Source organism: Gouania willdenowi, chromosome 1, assembly GCF_900634775.1.
Source record: "Gouania willdenowi chromosome 1, fGouWil2.1, whole genome shotgun sequence".
NCBI lineage: Eukaryota > Metazoa > Chordata > Actinopteri > Blenniiformes > Gobiesocidae > Gouania > Gouania willdenowi.
This window is the reverse complement of record NC_041044.1, coordinates 30,950,153-30,960,451: the sequence shown is the minus strand read 5'-3', so window position 1 is coordinate 30,960,451 and position 10,299 is coordinate 30,950,153. Positions and strand designations below refer to the sequence as shown.

At 43.5% G+C, this 10,299-nt stretch overlaps 1 protein-coding gene across 1 annotated transcript; it reads left to right on the top strand.

Annotated features, from left to right (window-relative positions):
• The first annotated feature begins 8,136 nt into the window (after positions 1–8,136).
• Positions 8,137–10,086, top strand: LOC114457931 (uncharacterized). Its single transcript, XM_028440128.1, has 4 exons — positions 8,137–8,162; positions 8,262–8,550; positions 8,634–9,522; positions 9,621–10,086. The coding sequence occupies exons 1-4, from the start codon at positions 8,151–8,153 to the stop codon at positions 10,084–10,086; spliced, it is 1,656 nt and encodes a 551-aa protein (XP_028295929.1). The 5' UTR covers positions 8,137–8,150.
• Positions 10,087–10,299: the final 213 nt, after the last annotated feature.

Here is a 10,299-nt window from a genome sequence, read left to right as displayed (position 1 = left end):
TTATGCCTTACTATATAGCCTTCCCTCTGATTTTGGGCATTTTTTAATTTTTTCTTGTTTTTCATGCCTAACTACATTTTAACCCCAGTTTAAATATGCTCATCATATTTGAACTAGTTTGTAGGGTCTTATGATAATTTTATCTCAAAAAAAAAAAAAAATGGTTTTCCTTTTTTTGGCCTTACTTTAGCCTTACCTCTGATTTTGGGCATTTTTTAATTTTTTCTCATTTTTCATGCCTAACTACATTTTCACCCCAGTTTAAATGTGCTCATCATATTTGAGCTAGTTTATAGGGTCTTATGATTATTTCATCTCAAAAAAAAAAAAAAATTCAGTTTTTATGCCTTACTTCTGATTTTGGGCATTTTTAATTTTTTTCTCGTTTTTCATGCCTAACTACATTTTAACCCCAGTTGAAATGTGCTCATCATATTTGAACTAGTTTGTAAGGTCTTATGATAATTTTATCTCAAAAAAAAAAAAAAAATCCAAAATGTTTCTATTTTTTTGCCCTACTATAGCCTTACCTCCGATTTTGGGCAATTTTCAATTTTAGTTTTATCACAAAAAAAAAAAATGGTTTTCCATTTTTTGGCCTTACTGTAGCCTTACCTCCGATTTTGGGCAATTTTTAATTTTTTTTCTCATTTTTCATGCCTAACTACATTTTAACCCCAGTTTAAATGTGCTCATCATATTTGAACTAGTTTTAAGGTCTTATGATAATTTTATCTCAAAAAAAAAAAAAAAAAAAAAAAATTCAGTTTTTATGCATTACTATAGCCTTACCTTCGATCTTTGGCAATTTTCAATTTTTTCTCATTTTTTTGTTTTCACCTTGCTATGTTGAGCCTTATTTTAGAATTCAGAAAAAAAAAAAAACCTTCCATTTTGAAATCCAAGTGGTCTCCCATCCAAGTTCTGACCAGGCATAGCTCTCCTTAGCTTCTGAGATCTGACAAGATTAGCCAATCACAGGCAGGTATGAACATTTGTGGAGCTTTCTTTGAAACATGGCATTTTTTGGGTCTTTTTATAAATGTATATAAAAATAAATAATTTAAAAAAAAAAAAAAAAGGTTTTCAGTTTTTATGCCTTACTATAGCCTTCCCTCTGATTTTGGGCATTTTTAAATTTTTTCTTGTTTTTCATGCCTAACTACATTTTAACCCCAGTTTAAATATGCTCAACATATTTTAACTAGTTTGTAGGGTCTTATGATAATTTTATCTCAAAAAAAAAAAAAAAATGGTTTTCCTTTTTTTGGCCTTACTTTAGCCTTACCTCTAATTTTGGGTATTTTTTAATTTTTTCTCATTTTTCATGCCTAACTACATTTTAACCCCAGTTTAAGTGTGCTCATCATATTTGAACTACTTTATCAGGTCTTATGATAGTTTTATCTAAAAAAAAAAAAAAAAAAAAAAAAAAAAAACCAAATGTTTCTTTTTTACCTCCGATCTTGGGCATTTTTTAATTTTTTCTCATTTTTCATGCCTAACTACATTTTAACCCCAGTTTAAATGTGCTTATCATATTTAAACTAGTTTTAGGGTCTTATGATAATTTTATCTCAAAAAAAAAAAAAAAAAGATTTTCAGTTTTTATGCCTTACTATAGCCTTCCCTCTGATTTTGGGCATTTTTTAATTTTTTCTCATTTTCCATGTCTAACTAAATTATATCGCTAGTTTGAATGTGCTCGTCATATTAAAACTAGCTTTTAGGGTGTCATGATAGTTTTATCTCAAAAAAAAAAAAAAAAATGGTTTTCCATTTTTTGGCCTTACTATAGCCTTACCTCTGATTTTGGGCATTTTTTAATTTTTTCTCATTTTTCATGCCTAACTACAATTTAACCCCAGTTTAAATGTGCTTATCATATTTGAACTAGTTTTTAAGGTCTTATGATAATTTTATCTCAAAAAAAAAAAAAAAAAATCCAAAATGTTTCTATTTTTATGCCTTACTATAGCCTTACCTCCGAATTTGGGCAATTTTCAATTTTTTTCTCATTTTTCATGCCAAACTACATTTTAACCCCAGTTTAAATGTGCTCATCATATTTAAACTAGTTTTAGGGTCTTATGATAATTTTATCTCAAAAAAAAAAACAAAAAAAGATTTTCAGTTTTTATGCCTTACTATAGGCTTCCCTCTGATTTTGGGCATTTTTTAATTTTTTCTTGTTTTTCATGCCTAACTACATTTTAACCCCAGTTTAAATATGCTCATCATATTTGAACTAGTTTGTAGGGTCTTATGATAATTTTATCTCAAAAAAAAAAAAAAAAAAAAAAAATTCAGTTTTTATGCATTACTATAGCCTTACCTTCGATCTTTGGCAATTTTCAATTTTTTCTCATTTTTTTGTTTTCACCTTGCTATGTTGAGCCTTATTTTAGAATTCAGAAAAAAAAAAAAACCTTCCATTTTGAATTCCCAGCCGAATTCACCCGCAAGTTCCTATCTGCTGCTCAACCGACCAACGGTTGAGCAGCGCACAACAGACCAATCACGGAGCGTTATTCTTCAGGCCGTCGATCGATAACTCATTCATTCAGGTAAGACGCATATTTACGCTTTCATTTTAGCTGTTTATTCAAGACTGGGCTTTTAAATATACAAATCTTTGATAATTATGTTGAGAAAAGGCTATTCTGACCTTAACCAGCCAGTTTTCCAGCCTGTTTCTGGCTTCGTTTTGTTCGTATGATCAAGCACTTTTCATATTATCGTCTTGGGAAAACGAACTAAAAACAAACAAAAAAAACAAACAGAACAAATTGCCAATTAAATGTGGGTTTTGCTGTTTGGAATATGGCTCTTATACAGTTTTAGCTTGTACTATTTCGATATAATTTGAAGTGGGGGGGCGATCGTTTTGCGCATAGCAAGCTAGCGGCTAAAGGCGTTAGCCTACATTTTAGCCGTGTTTATATTGTGTATATATGTTTATATTATATTATTGTCATCATTCTTTACTCGTTTTTAACTCTCCACTGCTGCTGCAACATCGAGAATTTCCCCAATGTGGTAAAAATAAGGCTCATCTTATCATTGTCTTATCATTATCTTTATTATTATCTTATCATTATCTTTATTATTATCTTATCATTATTTTTATAATTATCTTGTCTTAGCTGATTGTCATGCTTAGCTCACCTGTGGAGGGGTGTGTGTGTGTGTGTATTGCAGGCGTCCTGTGTGTTGTGTAATTTTAATGTTGTTCCAGCCTGATGAATGGTTTATTCATGAATTATAACAGTAATAATAATAATAATAATGCATCAGTTTTATATTGCAATTTGATTTAACACGGGGAAGTTTAAGGTGACAAATGACCAAATAATTGCCTTTAGACTAGTAAAATATTTGTTATTTATGTATGTTAACCATCACAAAGCTGCCCTGTTTGCTGGAGCTGATTGTTATGGATAGCTCACCTGTGGAGGTGTGTGTGTGTGTGTGTATTGCAGGCGTCCTGTGTGTTGTGTAATTTTAATGTTGTTCCAGCCTGATGAATGGTTTATTCATGAATTATAACAGTAATAATAATAATAATAATGCATCAGTTTTATATTGCAATTTGATTTAACACGGGGAAGTTTAAGGTGACAAATGACCAAATAATTGCCTTTAGACTAGTAAAATATTTGTTATTTATGTATGTTAACCATCACAAAGCTGCCCTGTTTGCTGGAGCTGATTGTTATGGATAGCTCACCTGTGGAGGGGTGTGTGTGTATTGTGTGATGTATTGTGTAATGGGGAGGAGAGAGCATAACAATGGCTGTCAGTTTTAAATCAGTATCTATTTTTTTTAACTATGAAGGCTAATAATGGGCTATTGTGACTAAATACTCATATGAAATGTTTTATTATTCTAGATTACAACGATAGAGATGGAGAGCAAGAGCCATGAATGCGACGTGTGCAGCAAAAAGTTCACTGGAAAGTCGAACCTGACGCGGCACATGAAGCTTCATGGTCCAAAGATGCACAACTGCAGCGTGTGTGGGAAGCTGTTAAGCACTGAGCCCCTGTTACGCGCCCACATGAGGATCCACCAGTACCCCAGCATCCCTCTGTACAAGCAGGGCCAGGCCCGGCTCCAGTGCAGCGATGCAGCCACGGCTGTGGCAGGGGCTTCCAGCAAGGCGGTGGACCCGACCTGGCTGGATCCCCAACTGGCGGAGGCTGCTGCCAAGCAGACTGGTGGGGAGCTGTGGAGAGGCCAGTTGGTGATCAGCTTCGGGAAGTATTCTGGACAGTCATTCCGATGGCTCCTCGAGAATGATGTCGGCTGGGTGGTGTGGCTGCTGGCCGAGTATTGCCAGAAGGGTGAGAGGAGCGAGCAGCTCAAGTGGCAAAAGGAGCGCATGCTGGAGTATGTGCGGGACTTCCCTTCTGTCACCTGTCACCTCGACAAGAAGTTGAAGGTATGCTCATGCTTTTTTTTAGTCAGCACTGGTGTTGTTGTACATAGCAGAGCTGTGTGTGTGAGTATCTTACAGTTGTGTGTGAGTATCTTACAGTTGTGTGTGAGTATCTTACAGTTGTGTGTGAGTATCTTACAGTTTCACACTTTATTTTCTGCAGAAAAAGGCAGCAGTGCCTGCGGCTAACTCGCAGGCCCAGCATGACTCTACCTACGCCAGCGACGCAGAGCTGTTGGCTGCTGCAGGTAATATATGTCATGCTAATATGTACATGAAATATGCATTGCATTGGATGTTTGTGCTATGTTGAATTTATTATCACATCAGATTTAAAGGAGCCATCTGTAAGATTCTGGGTGAAACTGGAACTGCAATCATGTGAAGCCGTAGCCGATGTAAGAAATTACTAAAAAAATGTCCAAAATAGGTCAACAAAAATATCCACAGAAGTTCTGGATACTTTAGAACCCTCCACCTCCCCCCGATTGGGAGATTTCATCAAATATCAGCACAAAATCTAAACAACAACATCACTTAGGGGCTGCAAATCCGTTTTTGAAATGAGAATATCCTGGCTAAATTACGGTTGTCAGTGATAGAAGGATTTAAAATTAACATTATTTTTTAATGTCTTGTAACATATCAGCACCATTTAATGATAACTTAGAATAAAGATGATACATAATTCTTATGGTTCCTTTAAAGCAATAGGCTTCATGTCATGTCTTTTCTGTTTGTGTGTGTGTCTTGTGTTTTACAGAGAGTTTCCTGGATGAGTCGGAGATGTCAGTCTCCACTCAGCTCACCACCTTGGGAGAGCTCGCTCCATCCACCAGTCAGCCACCGTCAGCGTCCCAACAGCTGCTTCCCTCTTCCTCTGCCGGCATCCAGCTGGAGGGTTGGCAGAAGTACTGGGAACAGCCGCCCGCGTCGACCCAAGCACTTGGCATTGCCCCGGCCAACATCAGGTGGCTCAAGTGTGACGGCACCTACGGTCTGTATGAGAGGGCGTCAAAATACAGGAATGCCAGAGGAGAGACTGTGGAGAGGAAACTGCTGAAGGAGAAGATGGAGTTCCACCCACCTCCACCTCCTGTGTGTGTTAAGGGAGCGCTGCCCAGCATGCTGGCCTTCTTCTCCACCCCGGCCTTCTTCTGGCGGCCAGTCGGTGTGATGAAAGCCAAGATCCGCTGCCCCAACACCAACTGCCCTGCGCCGCCTGGAGAATTCCTGGAGAAGAAAGGCTTCGGCAGCTACGCCAGGCAAGTGTGTGGCATGACGCACAATTACACCCTCCTGACGGAGAAGCTGAAATGCCAACACTGCAAAAAGCTCAGGAAGGCAGCACACGGTGACGGTGATGACGATGAGGAGGAGGAGGAGGAGGAGAAGGAGGATCAAGGGCGGCAGCAATACATCTGGCTAGCCTACAGTCCCAAGATCCTGATGAGCCTCGCCCCCGCCGTCAGAAGCATCTTGCCGGCCATCCTGTGTGGGAAGCGTGCTGTGGACAGAGGAGTGGTCACCCTGCTGAGGCGACCGGCTCAACGCTGTCAGCATGAGCAAGGTGCAGCGACTCCTGCAGCAGGGCCACGACCAGTGGTACATGGAGCGGCGTGACCTGTACCAGACCCTGCTGTATGAGGCCCACACGGCTGGTTCCTCTGCAGCGGCAACAGCATCTCAGAGGGGCATCCTGTCGTTTGTGAAGCCTGCCGGCACCTACACCCCTCCCATCCCCCAGTCTCCCCTTCCGTCGGCCCGCGTGCTGAGGCGTGCCCACCTCATCATGGAGATGGAGAAGATGCCCGTCTACCGCAACCAGATTCTGAGTGTGACCGGCGAGATCCTTTGTATCGACGGCACACGAAAAGTACGTGGTCGTTACATTGATTATCACATTGTGCATCATTGGACACATGATTAGTGTTTTAATTTGCTGTGATTTATTTCCACAGATTCTGAAGAAGATCTACGGAGAGGGCAGGGGAACCATGCAGTATGTCACCAGCGTGCTGAATGAGTGGGGTCAGTTTCTGACCACTGTGGTGGTAGCGGCTGAGTCTGAGGGGTGCTACGCCCGTATGGCGCGGGGTCTGGTGGCCCGGTTCGAGCGCTCCAACGCTCCTGCGCCCAAGGTCATATATGCAGACAACAACTGCTGCCGGTATGTTTAAAAAAAAAAACAATCTCATTTAATAATTTAATAATCATTTAATCATTCAGTCATTTTGATAATTCAAATCTCACATGAAAATGTGAAACAACACTCGATCCAAACACCTGCGTGCATGTTGTAAAACACTGATTTTATTTTTCATAACTCCAGTGACAGTGGCTCCTCCTTCCTGGAGACACTGTTCAATGACTGGGCGCAGAGGGGGACCGTAGTTCGCCTGGACATCCGTCACTGGCTCCACCGCTGGGACTCAGTGGTCCTGAAGCAGAGCCACTCCAAGTACGGGGCGTTCATGAGTGCCATGGCGGGGGCGGTGCTGGCCTACAACCGGGGGGACATGATGCTGTTGGTGCAGGCCGTGAGGAGTGGCAGTCCACAGCTGTACGCCCAGTATTCGGACGAGGAGATGGTGGGCTTCCTCAAGTACCACCAGGTCAAGTCCTACGTCAGGCGCCTCACCCGAGGGGTTGAGGTATGTCGATGTGTGCGTCGTATGAATTCCACTCTGAAAATCAGTGATGGTAACCAAACTCTCCACTGTGTGTGTTCCAGGAGACGGCCTCTGTCGTCGAGGTCATCCTCGCGGACTTCAAGGGGCCAGCGGGTCTGGACATCGACGGCATCCCCCTCTTCAAGTCCACAGAGGCTGTTGATGCACACTGGGCGACAGCAAGCAAGCACCTTGGATGCATGCAGGTGGGTTCATGTCTATGGCTAACATTCATCAGGTGTCAAGACCAACATGCCAACTGCACACCAGGCTATTAATATGTTAGTTAGATTTATTTATTCATTTAGTATTTTCTTAGATATATATTTCATTGTTTATTAACATTATTATTCATGCCAATGCTACAAGACAACTAAGATTGTGATGATTTATTGTTGAAATTTAGCTACTTTCCTCCTGTTTCTAATATTTCCGTTAATTAACACCTTCCTCCATAATTACATATTCTATATATTCCCCATGATTTATCAATATTAGAACTGTATTAACTAAAGCTGTGCCATTTTTATGGATGTAAATATGTAGATATACTTTACTGTCATCATTAGTATTGCTAGTGTGATGTTTTGGGGGGGTTTCTGTTTTTTTTCTCACTATCCTGTGCTAATCTGTCACTAATCTGAGTCGAGTCACCTTTATATTATTTCAAGATGCACACAACAAATTCAATTTTTTTTATATGTATATTCCCTCCCTCCTTTTTTCTCTTCTTCTTTTCTTCCCTTTTCCATGTGCTATGTTATGTCAAAACATTTTTTGTACCGATTGTTTATTTGTTCTTTCGTGTGTTAATACAATAAAAAAACAATTAAAAAAGGCACACCAGTCTAAGAGCCATGTTGTGTGCTGTTGTGTTTAACAGGATCCCCCTGGCATTCAGCTGTACGTGGCCGTGAAGACGGTGGTCCTGAACGGCGTGCAGCTGAATAAGTACAGGTGTCGACGTGGCAGCAACTCGCTGGAGGGGCTGCACGCGCACCTGTACAACGGCATTCCCTCCAAGAGATGTGGGATCATGCCATTCCAGGTGAGCCAAAAAGGAAAACGCAACCAAATTCTTTGTCAGTGTTTTTTTTAAATTATTCATTACATACAGCAACACATGACATGTTTTTTTGTGTTTCAGGTGTACCTAGTTGCTTTCGCTGTGCAGTGGAACAACCGGATGGAATCCCTCCGGGTGGCTGGTGGCCAGGGTCGGAAGACCACCTGCATGGACCCCCGGCAGATCCAGCGCATGAACCGGCAGGCCGAGGTGCTCTTTGGCAAGGAACACGTGCCGGAGCCCAACTTCGCCGCTCCTCTGCCCTACCCTGAGCAGTACCGGGACCCGGATGAGGAGGAGCTCCTTGGTGTGGAGTACGCCCTGTGCCAGTCCACTGCCTTCACTGCAAGGCAGTACTACGCTCAGAAAGGTAAGGCATTCTTAAACAAGCACACACACACATATAAACTGCCTTGTCACACTGTACTCATCAATAAAATTTCATGTTTTCAGCGGAGGAAGAGCAGTCTCGCCAAGAGGAGGAAGAGGAGGAGGAGGATGAGCTGGCTGATGAGGGTGTGGCCATGGAGGAGGAGGAGGAGGACCCCATAGACGGTGTCTGTGAGCAGCACGTGGTCCTCACCCAGGCAGTGAAGGTGGAGGAGGAGGACAGCCCAGCCCTGCAGGACGTGCTGGTGTCCCAGCGGCATCTCCATCTGCCAGGGATACAGGAAGTGGAGGTCCTGGCCATGCTGCTGCTGGAGCTGACCGATGACGCCGACCACCACCACCTCGTGCCGGTCAACCTGAGGCAGAAGATCCTCACCGCCGCGGGCTGTCTCCACGAGCACGACCGGACTGCCGCCAACTTCGTCAAGAAGTACGAGTCCAGGTGGGGCTACACCCTGTTTGGCCGTTGCCTCGGACCGGACACCCCCGATAACCGCGCCGCCCAGAAGACCAAGTTTGGCTGGATGAGGTACCCTCAGGCTGCACAGGTGACAGAGGACAACCGGCTGCTCTACCTCCTCATTAAGATGCTGAGGAACCGCCCGCCCTCCAGCCGCCTTGCCTCTCCCAGCAAGGTGGCCGCCTCCATCAAGGCACAATATAAAAGGATTGTGGATCGCGTGACAGACGATCCCGTCCTCTGCGGCCTCTCCATCCCACTGCCCAACATCAACAATAAGTCCATCTCCAGCTTCTTCTCTCGGGAGGAGAAGGCTGCCAACTACAGAGCTACGGTGCAGCCCAAAGCCAAGCCCCACCGCACCGTGCTGTCTGACCAACCGCTGCCCGACGCTCTTGCGTTGCCGTCGTCGCTGCCACCACCAGACCGACGGCAAATGCAGTTCGAGCAGCCTCGCCACACGGCCGGGAAAAGGCGCGGAGAGAAGCGGAGGTGAGCAATCGGGCTGTTTTCACTTTTTCACTTGTGTGTGGTGTTAAAGGGCTAATCCTGATAAATGAATCCTCATGGTCTGTTTTCTACATCTGCAGGTTGGACTTTGAGGAGCCGGACCCAGAGGCGGGACCTTCAAATCGGCCCATCCAAGCCCAGCCTGCTGCCGCCGCCCCCCTCTACATCCTACCTGCAGTCCGGGCAGCTCCCATACTGCTGGTGGTCCCAGCACAGCCGCGCGCTCCATCAATCCAGTTTGCCGGGCCTTCCTGCAGGCAGGTATTCGCCCCCGTTCTGCCCCCCCCTGCTTTCATCCCCAAGCCCATCGTCCCCAATAAGTCGGGGAGGCCCTGCGGGGCATGCAAAGTTACTCAGTGTGGTGGCCGGAGGAAACGCTACACGCCCTCCAAGGACAAAGCGGTTGGAAGCAGCCAAAAAATTTACACTTTTTGTCCTGCCACAGGGAAGTCAACCACCCCTGGCTTTGAAGGCGTGGTGTACACCAGCTTTGAACACTTTAAAAGTGTGGTGGACGAGGAGCTGGAGAGGAGGAGAAGCCATTAACACTGACTGTTGACACACCTGTTGCTTACTGACTGTTGACACACCTGTTGCTTCTCCCATATTTTATATTAATAAAAGTTGTGTTGTTCTTTAAAAGTGTGTCTTCTTTGTAAAAACAATGAAACAATTAATAGTTAACAGTGTTGGCCCAAAGGAAAAAGGAGTTATAATCAGTCAAATTAGATTTACAATGATTATTGCTGTTCCTCAACC

What these genes read in the sequence shown, in the direction of transcription:
- LOC114457931 (XM_028440128.1), top strand. An exon ending in GCAGTACTACGCTCAGAAAG is followed by an intron (nt 8,551 to 8,633) that starts GTAAGGCATTCT and finishes TCATGTTTTCAG; the next exon opens with CGGAGGAAGAGCAGTCTCGC. An exon ending in AGGCGCGGAGAGAAGCGGAG is followed by an intron (nt 9,523 to 9,620) that starts GTGAGCAATCGG and finishes CTACATCTGCAG; the next exon opens with GTTGGACTTTGAGGAGCCGG.